Source organism: Tyto alba, unplaced genomic scaffold (genome assembly GCF_018691265.1).
Source record: "Tyto alba isolate M040663 unplaced genomic scaffold, T.alba_DEE_v4.0 Super-Scaffold_1000006, whole genome shotgun sequence".
Taxonomy (NCBI): domain Eukaryota; kingdom Metazoa; phylum Chordata; class Aves; order Strigiformes; family Tytonidae; genus Tyto; species Tyto alba.
Genome location: NW_024881272.1, coordinates 15,000,769 through 15,027,395, shown reverse-complemented (window position 1 = coordinate 15,027,395; position 26,627 = coordinate 15,000,769). Strand labels below are relative to the sequence as shown.

Here is a 26,627-nt window from a genome sequence, read left to right as displayed (position 1 = left end):
ATTGTACTCGGAAAAGCCTGCCTCTGAACTTCAGCAAAGGTTATTCTAGCAACATACAAAAAGAGTTACAAAAACGATAGATGGATTATTTCTTCCAGTAGGAACACGGATTGCTTTTCTCAATGACTTACTTGTGCAATCATTACCTCTGTTTTCCTACTCAAAAGGCTAAATTGCAAACCAGCTAACTCACCCTAAGGAATGAGAGGGTAAAGGTTCTCTGCCATCTTTAATCATTCCTGTGAGGGTGTGATACACGGCATTCTTGTGTTTGCCCAGAAAGGTTTAGCTAGTAAATGCATGTGACAGGTACGGTTCTGACACTGGTCTAATAATTTTAAAGTAAGGTTTATACACTAAAGAGGCACACAGAAGCTGTGTAGTTTTGATAAAAAAAAAAGAAAAAAAAAGCTTCAACGTATGCATTATTTTCAGAGAATTTTAAAAAGTACTTGGAACTAAACAGAGTGTATTCTGTCTTTAGGAACTCTCCTCACACAAGAAGCAGGGTCCCGGTTTGCTGAGCAGGATGGGACAGACTGTCAGAGCTGTGGCGTCGTCAGTAAGAGGAGGAGTTAAAAGTCGTCCTGAAATGTTTACAGAAATGAACAGTTACATGGAAACATTTAGTCAGAAAATAAATGTACTAGACAAAATAGCTCATAGAATTTACAAGGAAGAAAGGGGTAAGTAGAAAACAAGCATCAGGTTTTTTTATTTAAGAAATTAATATATTGGAAAAGTAAATTAGTTTTCATTGTACCAGGCAAAATACTCTTTCCAGCAAGCAGGGGAGAAGGGAGATTTGTGTTTATAATGTGCTTTTTGTAATGATCGCTGTTTTGGCAGGTCTTCAAGTTAGTTTGAATAATTTGTTGATAGAAAATTTTAACATGTCATTGAACTGCTTGCTAAGGAACTTGAATAAAATGTAGCAAGTATGGCTATCTTTTTATTTACGCTTTTTGGAAAGCTACATGACCTTTCGTTTTGTACTTTCAGTGGAATGTAAATAGTTTTCTGTGCTGTCTTCTACTGACATAATGCTGTCTAGATTTCAGATCTCTCAACATCTCTTTGTTTTGGTTTCATTCTGCACCCTTTTTCTGTGTTGACCAAGTAGATTTTTTTTTTTAATAGTTTTCTTAAGAATGATGACAATTTCATTTTTTTTTCCTTAAATAACAGCAGTTTGTGCACCTACTCAGAATGCTGAATTACTGACTTTGAGATTGGCCCTGATCTCAGACTAGGTCTGTTCAGTAGAATTTCCACTGGTCAGCACTTGAGGGATTTTACTGTTTATATAATATAATTCAAAGAGCTACACTATGTTCTTTAATAACTGAGCCCTTCTGCTTTATTGTGCAGTACCAGATCTCAGCGTGTCCTCACAAAATTGGAGGGGTATTATAAAAGGAAAATATATGCTGGTGAAAAGAGTTCCTTTTGATGTCATTCATTTCAGTGGAAATAGCTGGCTGAGATCTGAAGGTTCAAGACATCAGTGCCAAAATATTTATTGGAAAACCTTAGGAATTTTGACACCCTCCCAAATGCTGTAGGTTATATCTTCTTTCTAGATTTTCCAAATAGCACTTGACAGAACACTTGTGTGCAGGGCTGCGCTGTCCTGGATGTGAACTGCTGATAGCTGTGATTCAGAGAACATTCCTGCTTGCACTAGCCTAACATGGGATTCTTAATTACATCTTCTGTAGAGGTTTTTTTGTCCAATTAATCTCAAGGTAAACATTACAGTCTTCATGCCACATGGCTGCTTTGCATCTTTTCTTGGACATTTCTTCATTATAACTTCAGTTGTGATGAAACTGTGTTTTCAATACATGACCAACACATTGGTCATGTATTGAACGTTGAGACTGAATTCTCAGCTTCGGTATCCTCGTGTGAACATGCAGCTTCCAAGTCATATCCAGCTTTGCCCAAATCTAGCCCTACCAAATGGCCCAGTGAATTCTGGGCCCTCTTTCTGCTTACAGATTATCACTTGGCCTACTGACCTAAGAGAAAGAATTCGTAGGATATCCTTGTATTTAGATTAATAACAACTACTAAAGGATGTAACACCTGCAGAACTGGAATGAACTTCAGTGTGTCCTCTGAAGCTTTTGGGACTACCAAGGCTGGTAGTTTTAATAACCAAGACAAGATTTGGAGCATTACTGTAGCAGAGGAATTCAGGGCAGTAGAAGCAAGTCAAACTGACTGCTGCCCGGGGCTATGGTTCCTGTCCCTCTGTATGAAGACTTCGTGAAGTAATTCAGGTTACTGGGTGATGTGAATACAACTCTTCAGGTCCACCTGAGTACGTATGTCCTTTTGAAACGACTGGGGCATTTTTGCTGATAGATTTCTAGGAACTACTTAATTACAATATATTAATTGATTAGTTAATTCATAAACTAATAACTAATACTAATAACTGCAGTTTAATTATCTTGGTCATTTGAACACATTTAAACATCAGCCTCAGTCTCTTGCTTTGTTTACAGTAAATATGAGGTTGCAGTTAGTATCACTGAGATATCTACTAATGAACAAAAGAGTAATATGCTTATATGTTCCTGTGAAGAGTATTTCAGTGAAATGAAAGAATACGGCCCCATCCACACACTGTGGTCAGCATCGGAAGAAGATATTGCAGACTCCCTAAAAGGTGTTGCCAGCTGCATCGACAAGTGTTGCAAAGCTACGGAGAAGCGAATGGCAGGGCTCTCAGAAAACCTGCTGCCGATTTTACATGAGTACGTCCTCTACAGTGAAATTCTGATGGTAAGGTTTCCTTAAGGATTGTTTATGGCTGTAGATAAAATTTGGCTTAGTCCAGTGACAAACTAGAAGAGAATTTGTAACTGATGAAAATTATTTTGCAGTTCCTCTTTGTTATTAAGTGTACACAGCATAGCATAGCTGTCCCTTAGCAGGGAATCAGGTTGGTCCTGCTTCCCTTGCTCATCAGGCAAGGGCTGCCCCTTCCAGATGAGAAGAGCTTGACTGTTTTGCATGGCAGGCAGCTCTTGGTAGCTGTGCTACAGTGTCTCATCTTGCCATCTTTAGAGAGCCCTGCATTGTAGCAGAGAGGCGGGAACACAGGTTTGGGGAACAGCAGCTGAGAAAGACCTCCTCTGACACTGCTGAAATATGAACTCATCGAGTAACAGATTGTGTGGGGGAAAAGGTTCTTCCCTTTTTAGGAGATAGACCTAAACTATGTTTTCTTTTTCCAGAACAGCAGGGAACTTCCAGTCCCTGTGTCATTATATAAGCATGTGTTAGTCTTTGCCATAAGCTGATGCTCTCTGTTCTCTTTATGTATGTATTTTTCTTACACTTGGAGAGAATGTAACAAATCTGACTACAGAGTTGATAAACTCAGTGCTGATGGATAATCAACAAAATTAAGTATCCGAATTCAGCATGTCATAATTCCTACTCTGCTGCCCCAGAAAGCAGAAAATGTGTACAAAACCTTCTTTGTCTAGGTTTTGAGCAGTGCAAGCTGCATTATCTGTTCTTGGCTTACTGCTGGGAACCAGCTCCTACTGCAGTGGTTTCTGAGTAGGGGCTGAAAGTGTGTTACAGGCCATGCAGAGGGCAAGACCCAAGTTAACTAAGCATTTGCTGGCACTGTGCAGAGAGCAATGTCCGTTTCTCAGTAAGGCTTAACTACTGAATTACTACTACTAAGAATTACTGCTTTCTTTAAAACAAGCTTCATGTAAAGAGGGGCCCTGCAAAACGTCCCGTATTTCACAGGCCTCATTATTTGCATATACATGCAGGTAGATGGGTGTAAGTACTGCTTTGCTTAAAGGTCTGAAGAGATTACTGTCCTAGCAATTGCAGGTCTTCCTCTCACCCACTTCCAAACTAATTTTTCAGAATTTTTAAGTCTGTTACCTATAAAGGATCCTAGCCTTCATGCTACTGAAGAGATGCTGCCTGCCCATTTGCCTTCTAGTCTGCAGCCTGGCTCACCCTTTCTCAGGTGTTCTTTTCTGTCCAGAGCACAGAGAGGTTTCTGTGGACAAACCCCAGAGCGACTACCTGGCTCTTCATGCACACCTTACAAGTAGCTGTTGCCCACTGCATTTTTTCCTGCTTGCAGTGTTCTTGATGCAACACATGCAACACAACTGCCATGAGGTCCAGGCAAGAGGAAAATCTTCCTCACTCCTGTTCTACAACTGTTCTTTTCCTTTCATTCACCATGGATTTTTATTTTTCCTACAACCTCCCTCTCACAGTTTGGAGAGGGAACTACTAGTCATGCTAAAAATACAACAGAGGAAGTCACACACTAGTAAAACCTGCTTTCAGAGGAGTGTTTAACCCCTCATCACAGGAACCTTTGTGTGGTGCTGCCAAGATCATGCGCAAATGTGCAGAAGAAGGTGTGGTCAATACAATACAGTCCTTGTATTTTACAGTCTTGGGAGTTCAGCCTTAAGGTGGGGAAAGAAATTAATTAATAGCTAAAATATTTACATCTGGACCAGCTCCTTCCTGACTGACAGAACAAATCTTGGGAGTGCAGAGTACTGCTATACCTCAGGGAACAAAATGCAGCAATAAATTGGTAATATGTGCACATACAATTATTTGAGGGTTTTGTGGAAGGTAACCATTAAATATTACACCAAAAAATTGTATAATAATATGTTTTAAGAACAGTCCCTCTGCTTGACATTAGAAGTCAGCACTTGTCCATAGTTGTAACATGTTAATATTAAAATAACTGGTTTTCTCTTGTAATTTAAGGAGTATTTGTGATAAAAGTTGCCAAATAATCATTAAAACAGTTTTAAAAGAGGCAAAAGAAATAGTAAAAAAGAGAAAGCATTTTTAATATGAAGGAAAGCTGTTCCAGACATATTTGTTTTACATCTGTGCTTACAGCTAAACATTTTCTATATTTATTTAACCAAAAGATATTCTGACCTATTGAAATGTAGATTTATGAGCTTTAGTATGTATTGCTAATCGGTTACTCAGAATTGTCCAAAGTCAGGTTTACCAGTTTTTTCTAGTGAGTACCTGTTCAAAAAGAAACACTGAAAAACTATTTGAAAATTAACCTCCTTAATTATTATACTGTGTTTGTGAAAGTGACAAGATTTCAAAGAGAACTCAGTCAAATAAGACAGCTAGAGAAGGTAGAGCTGCTTGTGCCCTGTGCAGTTTCAACATACCATGTGCTAGAGGTGAATACTGAAAATCTCTTTAGTATATGCAGAAGAATCAGTAAAACACCATTCATGGCAAGGTAATGTAAAAGAAGGTTTTGAGATTTGTAACTATATATGTCCTGCTTCTGATTTTTTTTTGAAAGGACTAAAGCCTTGCAACATCTCTGTGAGATAAGCACACCTGAGTGTGCATTTACAGATGAGGAAACTAAGGCAAAGAGAAATTTGTAAGGCTTCATCAAGGTCACAGAGCACATGAACATCAGAAATGGAAATCTGATCGGTAATACGGTTGCTGTTTTGTAGTTTAACAAGTAACGTTCCTTCCCCTTTCTAATTCCCTTTTGACATTATGATAAAAATTCAATACCTGACAAGGCAGTTTTAAAGAAGGTAATAATTACATATGCTGAAAATAAGCACAAATATCAATGTTAGAACATCTTTTTTTTTATGACAATTTTATCTGATTTTTCTGAACTATGTTTGGCACTTACAAAATAATATCGAAGGTTGTTGCAGAAGCTCTCAAATAAACAAATAGCAACCAATAAAAATGTACTTTTCAACACCATTAACTGTCACTCCACAAACATACAAACAGCACGTTCAAATCTCTGTGAGAGAACAAAACCACCACCACACAAACTCCTAGGGTTTAACAACAACCCCAAATGCCTAATCACTCACCCCCCCCCTAAAAAAAAGAAGGGCTTTCAACCTTGAGGAACTTCATAGGGCAGCGCCCCAACCCCTGGGAACCACAAGGCATTGCCCGGGGGTGGTGTCCCACCCCCAGGGGCGAGCCCTCACCCAGGGCTCCAGGAGGAGGAGCTCAAATTGGCACCCAGGGGATCCATTTACACGCGGGCCCACCTGAGCTGGGGGGGTGCCAGCCCCTATTGGCACCGTGAGTCCCCGAGAAGATGGGCACAGCAGGGGTGCCACAGCCAGGGACCCCCTTTTCATTGGGCGCATGCACCTGCCACAAAGGTTAAAGCCACAATTTCAGTACTGCCTGCTGTAACATTTTAGTCATTTATTCTACTTGATATTGTAACTTTTATTCAAGGAAGAAACTTTTGTTCATGAGATTTGGCAAACTCTGTTGCTGTTTTAAAATAGGAATAGTATAGTAAGCTGAGTTGGTAGTAAGTAAACTGTTGCAGTTTTTCTCATACAACTAGCAGTGGTACTGTGTATGGCAGACTCTTGCAGCACTAATTTGGGATTTACGAAGATTCTTGAAAAACACGTGAGATAGAATACAGGTATTGAAAACTAAGTTCTTCATGATTTAGAATTTTTTTGAGGAAAGTACATGTATCATGTCAAAATCATTAAATAGCATAATTCTGTGATCTTGCTTAATTTATTAAATAGTCAAGTTTGATGGTTTTCTGAATAGATGGCTAAAGTTTGGTGCAGTTTATATTCTTTTTTTTTCTCTTCTATATTAAGGGTGTTTTGAAAAGGAGAGACCAAATTCAAGGCGAGCTCGACTCCAAAGTTGATGCTTTAGCCAATAAAAAGACAGAAAAGGATCTGGTGAGTATGTACAGGAAGCTGAAATCTTCCAAGCTTTATTCTAAATGCAAAAGACAATCCTCTGAAGAAAGCGTGTCCTCTGAAGCTGTGCTTTGTAACTGGATGGTGTCTCTAGAATTCTCATTCTGAAAAGGGTTGGTCTTTGTAGCTCTGCATGCCGGGCAAAAGCAATCATGACAAAGACGCAAAACTTCAGTAGATAGGCTGCTGGAGCAAACAACGGGTAATAGTGGGCGACCACTGTGTTTTGTCAACACAGACTGTACCACAGCTTATTTTTAGCATTTCTGTTTACTTCCACACTGGGAATTAAAATAAAGTAAGACTTGCTGCAGTGCTCTTGTAGCTGCTTCTCCATTGATGTTGGAAAGGGAGAGGAGGTGGTTAGAATAAGCAAAGCTCTTCTTTAAACTTATTTAAAATAAAAAGTTCTGGATTCTGTTCTTTCAGGTTTCTGTCTTTCTTGGTTGGGCCCAGGGATATTTTTTTACTTCCAGTGTGAAACTATTATTCGTTCTAGTAAAGTCAGACCATAACTGGTAGCTCATGGGGGCAGGCATCCCCAAAGCTATCAGCAAGGCTCAGCGGGCCAATTAAAAGGAACTTCTGGGATAGGTATTGGCAATTTAAAAATTTTTGATTGCTTAACTCTCCAGCCTAAACAATGTCTTTTTAGCACAGTGTTAACACAAAGTGTTATACAGTGTAAATAATATATAAAAATGACTAAATAATAGTAACAGCTTTTTAGTATATCAAAGGAGAAAGTCCTTGACATTTCAGATGCTTTTTATTAGTGTTGTCGTGATTAGCTTCCATGTAAAGATGAGCTGTTTAGATAGTTTTTGGCACTTAAAATGCATATTTTTATTTGATTTCTTGTCACTGAGCTGAATATATAAGGATGTATTACCACTGACTGATATCCACAACGGCTATGGTATATTTTGTAACAGTATGGCTCTATGTACTGCAGTGGGACAGTAAGTAAATACCTCTGGTTTTGCATTTTCCTGAAGTAGAAATTTTGCTTACTTATATTGTCCTTTCATTTCATTGCCTTTGTGTTCTCTAATCTGGTTTATGTTTCTTTACTACCTCTGCTGCTTCTCCTGTCCTTTGTCCTTAGCTTACATACAAAGTTTGATGCTGTTAGGAAGTGCAGGGAGGACAGTGAGTTGGAGAAGGCCCTAGGCTGGGAGCTGGGGTGGCAGTGGCAGGTTCCAGCTCCCAGGTCCCAGTCCTGTGCTGGCTGCAGGCCGCTCTGTTCCCATGCAGCAGGAACACTGGCAGCGCCGCTGCAGCTCCTCCCGCAGCCACCTGTGTCCCCAGCACCCCACCCCATGGGTGCCCAGCACCCCGTGCTGTGGTGCCCAGCACCCCGTGCTGTGGGTGCCCCACCTGCACCCATTAGTTGCGTTGCGTGTAAAAGCGCATTATTTATCAAGAATGATCTTTATAGGTCCTTTCCAAGTGGAGATGCTCTATGATTCTAAGAATTTACTCTGGCAGAAAGGAGTGTTCTACGTCACTGCATATATTATTTGTATGCAGCTTGTTACATCAACTTTTTAATGTTGTGTCCCTTTTAAACAGTATTTCCCATTTGTATGGTTTGTTGCCAGCCTGCTAAAAACAAGTTGCATTTGCACAGAGTAGTTCAGCGATGAATTCCAATTTCATACAGCTTGTTCAACAGCTAGTTTTATTGCTGTCCACCATAAGGAAGAGAACATTGCCTGGTAGGACATGGTCTTTTCAGAATGTATTTCTGTTATAATCTGATGGAAGTCCTCAAACAAGGTGCATGCACTGTCTTTTCCTGAGCTGTTGTAGACACAAAGGAATATTTTTCCTTTAGCATAGTATTGATCATACCATGTTGATTTGATATTGACGATGGTTTACTCCATAACAAGATGTTTGTACTTGCTTCCAGTAAAATTTTGAGATCAGTTTGCACAACCTGGTCTTTTTTCACTGTTTCTGTCTTTCCAAAACAAAAAAGTCTTTGGAGAGTGTGATTACACAGGTGTTCACATATTTATCTTTCCTACCCTTCTATTTCTTACTCATTTCAAAAAATCCTGTTTCTGACAGCCTGATTCTCCCTGCAGGCTCACAAGAGCAGTAAAACAGATGTCTTACTCTAATCTGATGATAAAATCCTGTGCTCTCTAATTGAGTGGCAGCTGTATCCTGAAGACTTTTTCTTAATTAGAAGTTGAAGGCTTTTTCTATTAATGATAGTTTGGCCACAGAGAATGGTGTACTTCTATTTTTAACCAATCAAGTAACTTATAACTGTTTTCTTAATCAGTTTTTTACTATGTTTTAACTTTTATTATATGTTGACATATTTTGCTGACATTTCTAACCAGACTGATTTCAGAATAAAAGGTGGTTATAACAGAGGTATTGTTATTGGAATTGGCGTCAAACACTGAGTTTGGCTGTATTTGCACATTTCTATTCCTAAGCAGATCTCATGTATCTTCTAATGATCTCACAGACGTCAGATTGAAATTGTCAGTGCAATCTAGTAGCCAGAAATTCTGCTGACAACGGGTGGCGTGAACTCTAATCTCATTTGAAGTACATATCTACCACAGATAAGGAATCTCAGACTGTCATTAGAGCTGATAAAAGACTGTGAGATCTTTAGCACTGGTCACGGCAAACATGAAATGATTTAACAAACAGCAGGTTATGCAGCAGGAGAATGCAAAACCTCCCCAAGGTCAGTGCAGCTGAAATAGGCTGGGATCGCAAATTAAACCTTACAAGATGCCAGGCTCATTGGGTGGGAAAAAGTGTTTTCTTGAGCTGTGCTTCTGCCATCAGTCTTTTAGAAAGCTGCTTGTGGTGCTGCTGAAAAGCCAAAACCTTGTCTCCCACACCAAAATTTAGTCCACAGAGAAGGCAGTTTTTCAGGATATGGAAGGTTTGAAGACTGATTTTGGATGCAGGCTCTGACAGAGAAATTTGGGAGGACTTTGGTGACCTCCTGCTTATCTAGACTTTTCTGACCTCCAGAGCTCTGGTTGTAAAGATGTTGGAGTTCGTGGCTCCATTGCTCTCACGCTCCATTCTGAAGGCATGCACAGCAGTGCTACTGAATCCCTCTGTGGTTTGGGAGTTTTAAAGAGTCTTGGTACTGCCACTAGTGCTAATAGTAATTCTGACAAAAGGTTGGTATAATGTGCTCTGACAGAACCAGAGAAGCATTAAATGCTAACTTAAGGATTCTAGTGTACAGGCTTGAAACCGAGTAGTAAAGAAATTAAATGCTGAATTTATCACATTCAGAATGTATCTTGTTTTAACTCTAGGCTAAAAAGGGCAAGGATTAATTCATGTAGCAGATAGAAATTCATTCTATTGTGCATAGTGAGGTAGTGTAAACCACTGTGCCACTGATTTGTCTATTGGGCCAAGTCTCTTTGGCTGCAGGTCGTGCTGTGCACACCTGGTAGCACTCTGCCCTGGCAGTCTGGCTGCCACCTCCGGATCCCAGGGTCCGATGTCTGATTAGCACTGTGCTGTCCTTCTCTGGGGATCACTGATGTGAAATTTAATTTATCACACTAGCTGCCTCTGTGAGATCAATGTAAGAAAACAGATTCAGAATCATATTTAATTTGCAGGATAAATTCTAACAATTTATACCTTGTAAATGAGGAACACACTAGGTAGATGTTTTTGTTGAGACCAAGCCATTCTTCTTTGATTTCTGCTGTCATGGCAGCTGAAGAGGGTGGGTGGCATTTGTGTTTCTTTTCAGTTGTGAAAAAGCAGATTTTAAATCTCTCCACTTGAGAGGATGAAGTGTGGCATAATGCTGTCTTTAGACCTTAAGTCCAACTCTTGCCTTGATACAACACAGAGTTTCTTCTGGGTTTTAGAGGGTGATGTTTGAACTGCATATCCAGGCAGGGATGTAGAACAGAGTCTGCCTGTCCACATCACGTTGTGACTACACTGTGGAGGAAATACGTAGTTCATAGAAAAGGCAAGACAAAAACAAACTGTGAAATTTAAAGATATGATGAATGAGATAAGGGGAAGCTGCTACTGCCATGACTTCTAAGTCAGGGAAGTTCTTTACGTGTGTAGTCTAGCTCATTCCCATATAGGGACTTTTTTCTTGCAAAAGCAGAAAATGGGTTCAACTGCCTTTCCTACTCTAAGTCATCTAAAATTACTCAGTTTTCAGTATTCTGTGTGCATTCATTTTTTGGTATTTGAAGGAAAGGCAGTTAACTTGGGACTTGCCCAAGATACTGAATGTAGTTGCTTGTGATTCCTTTAAAGGTAATTTCCCCACATTTAAACTCTGGATTAACCTTTTCATATTGAATACACTGTTGGTAGTTGAAATTGCCCTTGTCCATGGTTTGATTACTGGTCTGGCTAGATAACTGAAATTGGACTTTTCAGTAAAGAAGAAATAATATTTTGCATATATTCTTGATTAACAACCAGTATTTCATTAATCTAGAATTGTGGAAAGGAAAATCAGTGTAGAAATCAAGTCTAACTAAGAATTTATCTAACTAAGAATTTTTATACATCATGGAATGTAGAGAAAATTCATTTGGATGAAATTTTCAGTTTTACTAGCTAAAGGAGTTTTTTGCTACTTGAATAACTGAAGGATCCTAGTATGTCAAACTGAGTTGGGATTTGTGGTTTGCGAATGAAGCACTGGGCTCAGATTCTGTCACCATTTCAGGCACTGCTGCTTAGTTTGTGTCTGATGGCAGCAGCCCTGCCAGCTGCTGCACTGGAGCACTGTTCTCCTTGCGTGGTTCAAGCTGGAGACTGCACCAAGGCCTTCCACATTCTGCTCGGGATTTTGCCATTTCTGCATTCTGCCAATAGCATAAGCATTCCTTGAAAATCCTGAAAGTTAATCCTGAAGTTCAGATCAGTGAAAGCACCAGCTCTGCAGAGAGCACGAGGAGCTATCCAACTTTACAGGGGTGTTGTATGAGAAAAAGCAATTTGCCTGACAGTAGAATACAAGGAAGAAAATGAAGGTGTATGAGTTGCAATGGAAACAATACAAGTTGATGAACTTTTCCTGCTGGACGTTCCTTGGTGGTGTTTCTTCCTGACCTCCCTCCCACAGCAGACGGTCACTGTACAGTCCCAGCAGATGAATTTGCACTGTAGCTACAGAAGATGGGCCTTGTTCTGTGACTGGGTGCCAGCCAGAACTGACACAGCTGATTAGTAAATGACAATAAGTAACAAAATTATTGAGAGCACTAGAAGAGGGCCTCATGTTCACTTATTCATTCCCATTAGCTGAAAAGTCACTTTATGCATCTACAGTAATTAGAAGGAAGTATTATCTGTAGAGTAGCCCTCAAGGTTTTTTATTCTGGATTGCTGTGAAATAGTTTCTTCTCTACAGAAGTCCTTTGGTTTAAATTTCTTCTCTGCTTCTGTATTTCTCTCCCCCTCACACGGTCACGCAGAAGTTAGTTCCACAAAAAGAGATGGCAAGGTCACAGGCAAGAAATCAGGTTTGTGCTTTTGATTTCTGCTGTCTTCTCCCCATTCTGGTTTCTCCTGAGTTCATCAAAGGTTCTGTCAGGGTTTTCTCAGTTTTTCTGGACAAATCTAATTTGTATAGTTGATTCTGCTTCAGTAAAGCCCTCTGTATTTTCCTTTTTAGATACATTACTGTCAAGTGCTAGTGAAGAGATGCCAGAGTCTGTAAATTCTCAGTCAATAAAAATATCTTCAGCAACACTGGAATTCTGGTCTAGACTTTCTGCTATTGATATTTCAGAAATTGTACTGAGTATTAATCCAGTATAATATTGAAATTTATCTTCGGGGAATGATTTTCTGTGCTAAGTTAAATACCAACCTTGATTCTGCAGTTCTGTTTGTCAGCACTACAATAACTTGATTTCAGTCACTTCTGAAATGGTGACTTTACTAATATTTTGTAATGTTTACAATTCATATTTAGTTCTCAGAAGAGATTGGGAAACTTGAAGACAAAGTCGAATGTGCCAATAATGCTCTGAAAGCAGACTGGGACAGGTGGAAGCAAAACATGCAGTGTGATATGAGATCAACGTTCACTAATGTGGCTGAGAATAACCTCCGTTATTACGAAGAGGTAAAACACTTTCTTATAGCAATGTTATTTTTTGCATTGATTATTTCAGTGGAGAAGTCCATGAGTTGTCCGTAAAGAGGAATTTTTGCATTTTAGTTCAAACCTGTGTCAACTTCAGAATCAGTTTTTTGTGGGAAGAGGGAGGCAGTTATCCTTAATTTGAAACATTTCAAGCAAAATGTATTTTATTTGTGCCCAAGTGGTTGATCCTGAGTCCATCATCAACAGAGGGCACTCTTGTTTTACTAACCACAACACTTCGGAGCATATTTTTCTGTTCAGCATCAGCTGCTATATTGTAGTTTGGAAACCTTTTGCTGTAACTGCATGAAGAAGCCCTCTGTAAAGATCAAACTTGTGTAAATGATCTTGTATGAGGAAAACGTTTACACGTGATTCCATTTCAGACAACACATTCAGGAAGTCCTCATTGTTACTTCTTTAAGGAATTTACTTTCATGAAATAATCAGACTTTACAAGGATAAAGAAGAACAATACAATTTTAAGAAGTCAATATGAAAAGCTTATTGCACTTTTTTAAAAAATGCAAACGCAAGTGTATACAGTTAATAAATTGAATCTTCTTATAATTACAACTTAGTGCTTCAGAAATAAGAAAAGTGGTTGAAATGAAATTCTTCTTTTCAACTTAAATGCCATGGCTAATATTCTTGGTAAGAATTCCCTTTTATAAGAATATATACTAAGAAACAGAACTTGAAAACATATAACGAAATGTTAAGCATTCTGGCAAGTTTCTTCATGGGGAACACGCTGTTGATTGAAGTGCGCATTTTGAAAATATCCCAGATGTCTTGAATTTTTTTAAAGAATTTCCTCTTCCTTTGGGAAAAAAATGGGAATACACTAAGCCATCTATTAATCATAAATTAGTAATTTTCACAGACATACGTTGGTATCTGTAGCTATCAGTCCTGTATTGTGGACTTTTTATGGATTGCCTGTTAGCCAATGATAGCGTCCTGATTTTACAAATCATTTTGTTAAAACATAATTGAAAAGACAGAACTCTTGATCATCAAGTCTAATTAATTAACATACAGTCTGTGAGATGCATGGACATTGACAATCTGTTGTTACATATTAAGATCAAAATATTTTCTGAAATCAGGCAGCAAGCTTTTGGCATCCTCTCACGTTTTCTTCAGTTATTGGTGATCTCTGACTTCTATATCAGCAATACGTATGTTAAAACGATGCTAAATAAATTGGAATATTTTGTTAATGAATTATTACTTAAATTAAAACACAAAAATAATTATGTGGTTCTCTTTCCTGTCTAGAAATGCTTTTTGCTGAATTAGAATTTTAATTCAGAATGCCAAAGCTCATACTACACATGAAATTACGATCATTAAGTCATGAATTGCAGAAGATAGTTCAGCCGTCTCTGTAACTGCCAGTGATTCTTCTTAAATAGCCTCTCAAATACTGGACAAATTGGTTTATACTGAGATTATTCTTTGTTGGTGCTTTTCTTGAATACAGAAATCTGCATAAAATGTTTTTGCTGTATATCTTAGTAGCTCTAGATTTTAGAAAAAAAAACACCTTATCTTACTGCAGCACTACAAAAATAGAAAACATTGTGCTAACTGTATCACTCCTTGTTTGCACAGTGAGGGCTTACCAATTTCTTTCTGCTTTATCAGAAAATTATTATCTTAATCCTGACATTCAAGATAATTTGATAAAATTAATATTTAGATTGGGAGTTTTGATCTAAAACGTGCATGTTTATTTGAGACTTGTGGCTAATGCTGATGGTTAATTATTGGAGAAGTGATTACTGTCAGAGGCCCTTATATTACAAACTACAGGTGTGTAACGCACTCTTGAAAACAGCAGAAAAAGAAGCCCTGGCATCTGCTTTTGCTGACTGGAAGTGAAATTTTGGGAAGGGAATCTCAGAAGCCTGAGAATCAGAATGTGATTCTTATGCTTTCAGTAGAAAACAAAATCCTACCTTAAAGATAATAGTTTGAGTCTCGCTCATTAAATACATGCACAAACACAGTGCCTGTTAGTGTTTTTCACTTGTTCAGTCATTACTTGCATCATTAACGTCCCCTCACATGTCCAAAGTTAAATTACTTGTTCATGCTTTTGATGCACCATTTGATGCTTACTAAGCCTTTTCTTGCTATAGTATTCCTCATCTTATTTCTTGCCTTTTTTTTTACCCACAGCATGTTTTGTGCATGCTCCAAGGCAGCATGGATGCCATGGATATGATTTAGTCGCCCAGCTCTTCTGTTCATCTCCTGTGAGGAACATCTCTTGCTTTCTAACTTAGTCACTACCTTGTTTCTCCTTTACACAGATTTTTTTTTTCCCCACCCAGTTAAACTCCTATTCTTGCCTCACCATGAGCAGTGTCCCATTCCCTTCTCTACGGCACCGTTTCTCTGTGCTCCTCATCATTCCTGTCTTGCTGACTTAATTTGCACAACCTAACCAGTAATCATTCCTGCTAGTGGCCATTTTCTACATCTCTTAAATTTCTGAGAACTACAGAGTAAGAAGAGACAGACTTTTCATGTTTTCTGGTGGCTTTTGCAGTAGAGAACCAGTCCTTCAAGACTGTAAAACCAAAGCCAGTACAACATGAAGATCAATTACAACATAGCAGTGTGTCAAAGTACACTAGAACTTCTAAAATGTTATTTCCTCTTTGTCACAGTATGGGGAAAGCATATGACCTTACATTTGTCTGGATTTTTCCTTAATTGTAGTTGCCTAAGGATTCTGCTGTCAGTTTAACAAGCATCACTTAGCTAGTGTAAAACAGTATGTCTCCCTTAAGCTGAATTAATGTTCATGTTACATGAAGTGCCACTTTAAAGTGTTACCTGTAATTATATTTCTCCAGATTTACTAATTCAAAACAAGTAGAGGTATTTCCATAGCCTTCCAGTTTGTTGACTGTCTATATTTAATATACTTTAATAAGAAGTATTCCTTTATTTCTGCAGCTGTGGAACCACCAGTCTCTTTGTGTCTCTCAGTGCTGTGGTAGACACCAATTAAAGACCAGTGTTGCAAATTTACAGGGTGCTCCTATGCAGTCCAATGAGAATGAAGGCTTTCCTGTGATAATGTACAAACTATGTTATAATACATTTAAATATAATGTCATTTAGTAGCCAAGAATTACCAAGAGTTCATAGAGTTCTCTACTTCCTTTTCTTTGCTTCTGGAAAAGAGTTGAATACATGCTTAAGTCTCTCTGTATTCCACAAAGGCTTAAAGCCAGTAACATACTGTATTAATAATGACTATAAGCACACTGCTAAAACAGGGAGGATTTTCTGAAACAATATGAAATTTATTTTATTTCTTTTCCCCATGCTTTAGGCGTGACACTATTGTCTGAAATAGCACACCTTAGTCCAGAAGAGGTCTCTGCCATACAGTTGAAATCACAAACTGTCCACAGAGTGGAGCTTACATCTGAGAAAGCTGATTATCACCAGGAGTATTTTTATTGAGTTAGTTATAGATAGTCTGCAGAGCCCTAAGGATGCAGTGTTACCAAAACCAAAACAAGATACAAAGTTAGTGGTGGTGGCGGTATTATTATTTAGCTAGAATGTCTGAAGTGTTTCTGGTAAAAATTAGCAAAACCAAACCAGGCAATGTTGAACTCTGGCTTCAAAGAGCAATAGCAATTAAAGATTTACTAAATTTTTCCTTTTGTTTTTCTCATGTGCTTACTATAGTCTTTAGGATATTTACAGCATCAAAGAAAAAGAAACACTTTAATTTTTCTCAGCAGAGAACTCTGATAACCTATTCTATTCAGAAAAAACACTGGAGTAAGTGGCTAGATTTTGCAGCCCAATCCAAAGACTAGTTAGATATTGTAAATCCACAAAATATATCAGAGTTTGGTTTTCCACTGCTCATGAGGCACTCTAGTAAATGCAGGAAGTTTGGGTTTTTTTCATAATGTAGGATGATATTTAATTAGTTTTGGCATTGAAAAAGCATGTTTTTCCTTGTGCACAGATGAGCCTTTGTTTTAAAGCATAGCCTCTAATTTTTATTTTTGTCCTGTCAAACTAATCCTGTTAAACCTTTGCAGCTTCATCAGATAAAAAGCTAAATTATCTTTGATATAATGAAATCCTTGTTGGTATTGACACATCTTACTCGTTTCCAAAAATATAAATAATTTCCCGATTTTCTTAACTATTTCAAGCATAATTTATTTTTGTGACCTACATTGTTGTGCAGGCATAAATTGATCCAAAAGACTCATTAGAACAAAACAATACTCCTTCCCCATTACAGCAACTTCCCTCTAGCTCCAAAGCCCTTATGTACCTCTTTATCTAGTAAAAGCTGTAGAAAAACAGATGAGGTTTGTTGTTTGCCCTAGAGGCCCCTGTGGTGATGCATTTAACTAGTCATTTGGTTGTACAGCAAAAAGTTAGCTGCTCATGCATCTGACCTTAGCTATGCCTGGGAATTTAGCTAACAAACTTCATGTGATTTTCAAAAGCTCCCACATGGCTGAGCCAGTTTGTCTCTGTGAATGTCGCTTCAAAGCCGGGATCCATCTTTGAACCCTTGTTCACCTCAATCACAAAGATTTCTTTTAAATACTTTTAGGAAGACAGTTTTTGTACTGGGAATCACTATTTCTTTGCACTCTAGTTTTCATTTTCTTGCGCCCAGAAACTATGGAAGTATTTTTTTCTGCCTCTCGGACACACACAAGACTTCATCTTCAGATCCTACTCCAGAAAATGCCATTATAAATGATATTTTTAAGGTATCAACCATGGAAAAGAGGGAACTGGAACAGAAATACACATGGCCTGTGACACACTGCTGCTGTTATCATACCTACTACACATTCTGTTTCTATATCTCCTTTTTAGTTAGTATGAAATTGTATTAGATGAAAATTTTTTTTGCTGTTTTTTCTAAAAATGATGTTGTAGAATAGATGTGTGACCTGCAGTGGTAATCAGAATATTTTAGGTAAAGTAGCCTCATTTAAGCTCTTGATATTTCATTTTATGTATTTAGGCTTTTTTATGTCTTCCACTGGGGTTCTACAAGTAATTGGATTATGAATTTCCATCCTATGCATGCACATTTAATTTCCTGGGTATGTTTTTTCTTTTTCTTTCATCTCCTTTGTCAAAGCTGGCTGATCCTCCATTTAGATCTCTGTTCTCAGCCTCCCAGGAGAATGAAGTAAAATCATTCTGTAATAATGTTGAAGTATACATCACTAACAAAATGTCGTTTATGCAGTTCATGCTGCACAATATAAAAAGCTTGAGCCTAAGGCACAGAGACCTAGTTTTGTTTTGGTATGGTTAATTATAAAACTTGTCAGCTGTAGCAGCACTGTGATGTCTGACAGTGAAATGAGCCACCATTGCTCTTAGATTTTGGAAAATGTGTTTTGGTTATATAAATGAGGATAAATTAAAAGCTGAATAAGTTGTGTAACTGAAAAAAATGCTTTGCATCTTTGTCTGGAAAGACTTCAGTAGATTGTATCTATCTGGTTAAGCAACATATTGTGATTGCAGTTTGACACATGCAGTTTGGCTCAGCGTTGCAAAGATAACAGCCATTTTTACATTGCAGCCAGTGCTGATATATGTATTTTAATTCACATTACCGAAATTACAGAATGACAAAACATGGAGTTACATGATTTAAATTAAACTGTGGTTCAGAAAAAAAGTCAGTCATTGCCAACAAAAGTCTCTTCAAGAAACAGTGATCATTTCTTGTCCCATGCCGAGAAAAAGCCTAGGAAAACAGATGTGCCTTGCACCTTTTTAGGATGGTAATCCAGGCTGGGCTCTAGCAAACAGAAATCTCAGTCCAAGCGCCACAGTGAGGACACATTGCTAGCAGTTGCCTCACTGACATTTTAAAACCAAGATGCCCCCTTCCAGCTCAAGCATCTCAGACTCAGCTGCCACAGTGTCACATGAAGCAGGGGAGAATCTAATGATCAAACCTTAAAGGTTTTAGACAAAAGGTCAAAAAGATCTTTTAAGTCAGAATTCAGTTTGCAACACTTGCAGATCACGGTTCCTGCTAGCACTGTTTTCACCATTTCTCCCTGATTTTATATTTACCATTTCAAAATAACATTTCTCCAAAAAGTCAATGAAGAAAGCAGATTATCCTGTTATTCCTCTCTTTTCACAGTAATTCAAACCTTAGATGTGCTCTGAACAGCAGTATAATGTTCTGTGCAACAGCAGCAGAAGCTAGTTGGGGATTTTGTCAGCAAGATCAGAAAAAAAAAGATTGTGGGAGCAGATTCATAGTCTGAGGGACAATATATGAATAACAGGAACAGTCTCTAACGTGCCTGATAAAGACCACAAACCTACGCAGAAATAAGCTCTTGCATGCCTTTTTCTTTGTGATCTTTTAGGTCAGTCAGCTGTTTTAACCTTTCTCATTATCTTGCAGACCCACATCTACTTTTTTTATGTCTTCAGAGACATAATCACTGCTGACTTTTGTTTGCTGCTTCTTGTTACTTTTGTCACCCAATGGATGCTAGATATTTCATTGTAGCTGGGGATACCAGATTAGTGTGGCTTGAATAGTTTATGGCAAAAGTTTTCACTTAGGAAATGATGCTGTTTTCAGGGTACTGATTTATTTCAAAGTTCAGACAAATGGAGTATGCTGTCCAGGTTTTACTATAAAAGAAGGTATTTCCTGATAAATTTCAGAAGACTTGTTTATTGTGACTATTTCAGATTCTTAATGAAAAAAACTGTACAGTAAGTATTAAATAAGCTGCATTGTCAAGAGCAATGGGTATGAGCCTATAAATCAAAATTTTATTAGAACATTTCCATTTTAAGAGGTTTTTTTTTCAATAGCATCAAAACAATAAAATTATTGCATGACTTTGCCTGCCCTGTTCTACTGACAGACTTGAAATAGTAGAAACCTGGTACATTGGGTAACAAATATCAGCACACCACAGGGTACCTCGTGATAGCCTTGCCATGACTCTCAACACTAATATATTATTTCTAACAGTTTGCCAAGCTGTCAACACTCATTTAAGCCAAACTGAACAAAAGTAATTTGTTTTTTCAGTTTGTTGGTTTGTTGTTTTTTGTTTTGTTTTGTTTTTCATTTTACTGCCTACAGTATTGGTGCTTCAAATAAAAAAATTAGTTTGTATAATTATAAATACATTTTTCCATGAGGAGGGAAATGCCACTTTTTGTAAGGATGACAATCTCCCACCCTCCTGCCTTTCTGGTCCCATTTCTTTCCCATTACTCAGGGGAAAACTGAATTCTCTCTGTATTTAGAAAAAAAAAAAAAAACAGGTTTAATTTAACTTGGAAAGAAAATCGGGCATACGATAGGAATCTACAGAGATTACAAGGGAACTGTGTCTGACAGTGCACTTCCTATTTGGAAGAGATCTTTGCCTATAACTGAAGGGAGACATTAAAGAAGAGCATAATTAACATTAGCATCTTCCATGCTAACACATACAATTACTATGCTCACACTGTGTGCTTGTCATTATGTAAAAGTGACCTTTATAGCTCAACTCAGCATGCTGGCTAACATTCTGCATATCACTGAGCTGTCTAGGAAACCATATTTTGCTCTTACCATAGTCCCACCAAAGCAGCTTATGACAATGCGTATGTATTCTGCTTTTTTTTTTTTTTTGCCTTCTTTTTCTCCCTGGCTACCAGTTTTATAGAAATTTATCTGCTATATTCATATGTATCTGTGTGTGTTTTTTTTTAAAGTGCCTTGCTACATGGGAGTCCTTCCTGGCATCTCAAACAGTGGATCTTCAGGTGGAAGAAGATTCTGAAGATAGGCCTTGACTAATATCTCTGCTTGATCTCTGCCTTTTTCATGCAGTTTCTCCCAACCAAAGAAGTGCTTTATACAAGATCAGGTACATTATTAAATGTAACTGTTAAAAATCAGTAAAATGCAAGAAACCAGCTTATTGAAAACTCAGGTATTCTAGTCCTGAAATACATTTTGGAACATGCTATATATTGCTTTATATTGCTTAGCTGTGATTTTACATATTTTTATGCAAGTGTTTGCATACAATTGTTTTCATAAATATTGCATAATTTGGATATAAAGTATTTTAAATATGTAAAAATGGCATTTTAATAAAAAGTTTAATAAGGAAAGCTTGTCTTCATTCTGTATGCTCATCTTTAAGAAGTATTTTGGTATTTTGTTGTGCTTATTAGACTCTTTGTTATTTCCTGTACTTCTAAAATTACCTAGTGTAGTCTTCAAGGAGCTCTTTAGGATTATTTTAATAGATCGTGCTAGTCACCTCATGGCAACGTGGTACGGAAAGATGCTGAACATGTCTGAAATTAATGCTGCTTTAAAGTACTGTTAGTTCAGGTTTCAGTTTGCAGTATTTACATGTCTATTAAACATCTTCAATTTGACTGTTTTTAAAGGATAAAGAAAAAACTCGACAGTTCACGAAACAGACTTTCTACAGGGATACAGTGTTAGTCACAGCACTGATCCTGCCAACACAAGAGCTTCCACTTGGAGTTTGTAGGATCGAACCTTTTACTCCCATGGCTGACCTTCCTGTAATCCTTAACTTCCTCCCTCTTTGGATAGTGTGGAAGAGAAAGGGAAAGGCGAGTTTTGCCTTGAAATGATTAGCTGATTCACTCATGCAATATGCATTAAAGTGTTACAGTCATTGAATTATTCCACCCAAAAGGTCTGTCAGTCTGCACTTGTAATTCCTGCAGTTGTTCTCCTTGGTAGTTAAGGTCTGAGCAAGCCTAAGTCTGAATAAAGAATGGGGTGCAGGAACTGGGCACAGTCTAACCGCGGCTCTGGCCTTGCAGAACAGCAGGGCTTCAGCCCCCCCTCCACCTTTTGGGGTGGTACTAAGTGACTTTGCTCCTGTCAGCCACCCCAAGGCTGCGGGGGCCGGGGCTGCAGTTCCTGAGCTCAGGGCTGCACTTGGGTGGCTGCGGCCCTGCCCAGGCTGCACAAGTCATTTCGTGGCTTTGATCTTAAAAAATTTAGGTTGCAAGTGAGACCTGGAACACCAACGCAGCCTTTTCAGCAATGCAAAGAAGACTGTTCTCATACTGCCCCATGAAGTATTAATGAAACCTCAGCTTTTCTCAGCATATTTTTTTTTTTCCAGCTATAAAATAGCAGCGAAGATGCTTCTGAAAAACTGCAGGAAACATGCATCTCTGCTGCTTTGGACAATTTATAGACAAGAGGCAAGTCCGCGTTAGGAGGAAGGCAGCGCGGTGCTGAAGGGCTGTGCCACGCTGTGTCACGTGCAGCAGCGCTGGCAGCAGATGCTTGTAGGAGACATGGCAGAACAACAGGGCTGAACTATAACCTTTTCCCATAATTTAATTTGCAGGAAAAATAAATTCATTTTGTGATGATCAGCTACCCAATAATTTCAGGTAATGCCCTCTGCCTCTTAAATTGTGAGATGAACAATTGTTTCCTGTTTTTCTTCCCTGTGCCACTCAAGAATTTACAAGCCTCCAGTGTGTCTTCCAAGATCTGCCTCTTTTCTCAGGAAAAAAAAAAAAAAAAAAGCTGTAGCTTAATATCATCTTGTACAAAAGGCATTTCATATCTGTAGTCATTATTACTGCTTTTGTCTATATTTTCTAGTTCTGCTGTAACCAGTGGTCAAAATGCAGGCACACCAGAAATGTACATGTTGTCATAATTATGCTTTGACTTTTTTCATCATTCTTTTGTACTAATTCCTAATTTAGTTTTTAAAGTACCACCGAATGCTGAGCTGCCATTCTGCAGATCTGTCCACTAACGAGGTATGCTGAAGGTTACTAAATAATTTAATTTCCATCAGTGTGTATATATAGGAGAATTGGCTTTCCCCCAATAAGCATTAATTTGCATTTATTAATACTCAATTTTGCCTACTGTTTTTAACTCCTAATCTCTCAGTAGTGTATAGTCCTATAAATAGGATTCCAACAAGACAGACAGCAGTAACACTCTGAATACCAGATAACCAAAAGTTCAAGAAATTGAGCTTGAACGGGCTTACCTGGAAGGTTATGAATGTTTAAGTGTAACCAAAAATTAAATACCATGTCTCTAATTTAGACTCCTCTAAGAAAATGTACTGTCTGGTGAGCTGAGATGGGCAATGCCAACATGCGTTGCATTGATTGTAGCTGTATGTTCTGCCGGAGCAGAAAGCTGCTCTCCGAGGCATTTGGAAGTCAGAAGTACCATTCAAGATTTTCAATCCTTGGTACAAATGCGAGCTGTCGTTCATTATGTTCAGGATTTATTTCTAATTTCTCTTCCTCTTTAGCTAGGCCATAACTTATGGGGGGAAAGACTTTAGTAATCAATTACGTAGAGGCTTTCTTGTGACCATGTTGTTATTTTTCTGATTTTCTAGTAGGACTGTCATCATGCAAAACCAAGGTCTATTGTTAAGCACAATCAAATATTGTTCTTTTTGTGTCATAAAAACTTAGAATTTTAGAAAGTCTGTTGGGTATTTAGACCTATTTCCAAAAATTTTTCTTTTATGGAGTCTCACCTTCCTTAGGCTACTGCTTAGAAAGTGCTTGAACTATTTGATTACTCAAAATCAATCTGTCTATTCTTACTGGAATTTCATTCTGCTCTTTTCAGATAGCTCTCTACAGCTTGTTAGAGCCCAACCACTTTAAATAATTTCTGAAGTGCCAGGAGTCTGACTAAGAATTCAACTTTCAGCTGCTTACAGCTAAGAGCTTCTGTCTGGAGGCCTCAACTTCCTTCTGCAGATTTGCAGACTGAAATTAAACACTTAAAAGGCAAATCTGATATTCAAGAAAATGAACCAGTGTAAAAATGGTGAAATGTTTTAGTGTGTCTGTCTGCAGAGAGCATGAAACAACATCTCTGAGTGGTAGAAAGTTTCCCATCCAGTTCTGCGTGGCTTTTGTTCTCACATTTATGTGAGATCATTTTAAAAACAACATTAGTGTTATATTGTGAAATAGAAAATTCAGACTGCACCTGCAGTTTCCTAGATAGATAATCACCACCTGTAGAATACAGAACCAGTGCGGCTTATCAGCTTTCTCGGGCTGACAGAGAAATGTGACCAAGTGTGGGTTTTTTTGGCCCAATTCCATTTTTTGCAGTGACACCCATTCTACCCAGCGCCGGAGACAGGACCATTGGCAGGTTCTTGGAAAGCACAACTCAAATAAACATTTAAAAGAAAGAAAAGAGACCTCCTTTTGCTCAGAGTTCAGTGTGCAAAGCTCCTGGCTAACCACCACCAGCTTCCTCAGAGCAGTGTGATTGCACGGTTTGTAGGGCTGCAAGGTTTAGTCATCGTGGTCTGTGTCTTGACCATAAAGAGGAAACCATTCCAAGACAGAAGGAAAGGTCAGTTGCTGAGAACATGCTGTCTCTTTATATGTTAGTGGTTCATACATCAGCCCTGTAAACAATGCATTTCTCTCTCTTTCTAGACTGAGAACACATACAAAGGCAAGAATAAAAAACTCAGCTACCTAACAAGGGAGCTGTCACCAGTGCAAATTGTCAGTAATAAAGGTAAAACAGAGATGGCTTGTGGCTCTAAGCACTGAATGATTTTAAATGGTTGCCTGGTGCAGACTCCATCGCTTGACAAGTGATCTGTGGCAAGACCCACATCCAGAGAAAAAGGAAGCAAGTATGGGCATAAAAAAAGAACTGGCCCCTGCTGCTATCAGCCTGCACCCGAAATAGTGACTTTTCAAAAGATTTGGGCTTTATATATTGAAATTCTTTCATTTGCCTGATAGTTATGGGCAGGATTTCACTGGTAGCATCACTAAGATAAGGATAATGCTGGCATAAATTAATCATGAAACCAACTTTACAGGGGAGGAATGGAGGGGCAACAGCTCATCTGAACCTGAAAGGGACAGCCACAAACTTTCAGTGGATTTGGGAGGTTCTGGGGACCTGAAAAGTGAAGGTGGATCCTGTTTTAGGTAAGACACACAATTGAAGAAATGCAGAACTGTAAAAGGATGTCCTTGTTTAAAATTTAATAAAAAAAAATCAAAAAACTTTGTATTAGTTTTCCTACAGGCAAAAAGCCATACTTAGAGGTTTAAAATTTTTGATCTAGACTGTGATGTGACACAGTTTTCAGCAGGAATAATTCCTTTGATAACTGTATTGCTTAGAAGGTTAGTTAAGGAATAAGCATTATTATGTCTGCATTAATAATTAACCAGGAGATGCCAGTAAGCCATTAATTGTCAAAGCCATACTAAGAAAATTCCTTGGAATCAAGGCAATGTTGATTATGTGGTGTGGGGAAGACTCACTGTTCTTTAAGTAATTGTTTATAACAGTGTGTCAGCTTAAAGTGCAACTGAATTGCCTTTTTGAATTAACTTTTTTAATCAAAAACTAAGTGGTTGCAAAGTTATAATGTGATTTTTTTTTCTTCCACAAAAGTAAAGCATCCCACCAGGCTCTTTTGCAAATGAAAAGAAGTAAGATGTTTATCTTATTTGTACTCTGTAATTGCATTCATTTAAATAATAAATTAAGCTTTCACCAGGAGGTAAAAAAAATAGTATGTAAAATGAGAGCTGAGCAAGAAGCTCCACACATGTACAACTATCACAAAGCTCCTTACTTCTAAGTAAAGAACAGTTTTTTCACTTGGGTGCTGCATTATTTGTCTGTTGGGTTACAAAACAAGGCCAGAGTTGCCCTGAACATCAGCAGCTCCTGCCCAGTAGCCTGTAAGAATTGCACGGGCCCCACAGAGCTGGGACTGAGCCTTAAGGCTGGCAGGGACTACCTAGGGGAGCAGCAGCTCACTGAAGTTTCAGAATTGCTAAGGCTTTTGCATCTCCTTTTACTGCATGAGAGTCCAAAGTTTTTATCTAACGAAAGCAAAAGAGGGAAGGTTACAAGGGTCCCTTTCAACCTAAAAAGTATTCAGAGTCTATGAAATAAAGTGAAAATTGAGAGTAATTCTACAAAGAGAAAAACTATTACAGGAATTCAGTACATCTCCTCCTCCTTTTGTCCACCAGCTATACCTTTTGCAGTAAACAAAAAAAACCTGGCAGATACTCTGCTGACATAAAAGCAAGGCTAAAGCAAGGTTAGATAGATTTTTAATTGGGTTTGAGAGAAAATAGCCAAGTGAGAATAGCTCTCTGGAGACTGCGTGTTCATTGACTGACAGGACAGTACTAATTTTATAAGCAAATTATTTGTGACAGCTTAACATATTAAAGTTGTTCAATATTTATTGGTGCCTTACAGCATGTTGCTTTATTCCTATGATTGCACACAGGTTGTTACCATCTCATTGTGGGTAAGAAAAATAATGGAGAAATGTAAGCAGGGAGGTGCAAAAGCAGAAAAAGCAACTAATTAATAATCATCCGTGATGATGATTGTGCACTACGGCACACAATTGCTAAACGAATTTAAAAATACCATGCAAATACAGTTGTGCCTTATTTTGTCACATATGAATGCAGCAGATGAAGAAATACACTTCTGCTGAAGACTGAACCTAGAACATTTTTTTTTTTTAGATTAGTATTTTCTTCATTTCTGAGTTTTTGCAGAAGCAGGGAGACTCAGTACAGACCAGCATCAGCCCTATCCAGAATATCTAATACAGAAAGGC

General features: G+C 38.2%; 1 protein-coding gene across 1 annotated transcript in view; it reads left to right on the top strand.

The window, feature by feature from the left end:
* SNX7 (sorting nexin 7) overlaps window positions 1–21,106 on the top strand; it is a 30,726-nt gene extending 9,620 nt beyond the window's left edge. Inside the window, exons 5-9 of the mRNA XM_033000543.2 lie at window positions 485–686; window positions 2,597–2,796; window positions 6,675–6,761; window positions 12,751–12,903; window positions 20,707–21,106. Coding sequence (XP_032856434.2) covers window positions 485–686; window positions 2,597–2,796; window positions 6,675–6,761; window positions 12,751–12,903; window positions 20,707–20,787 — 723 coding nt within the window. The 3' untranslated portion in view covers window positions 20,788–21,106. The remainder of the gene's footprint in view (window positions 1–484; window positions 687–2,596; window positions 2,797–6,674; window positions 6,762–12,750; window positions 12,904–20,706) is intronic.
* Window positions 21,107–26,627: the final 5,521 nt, after the last annotated feature.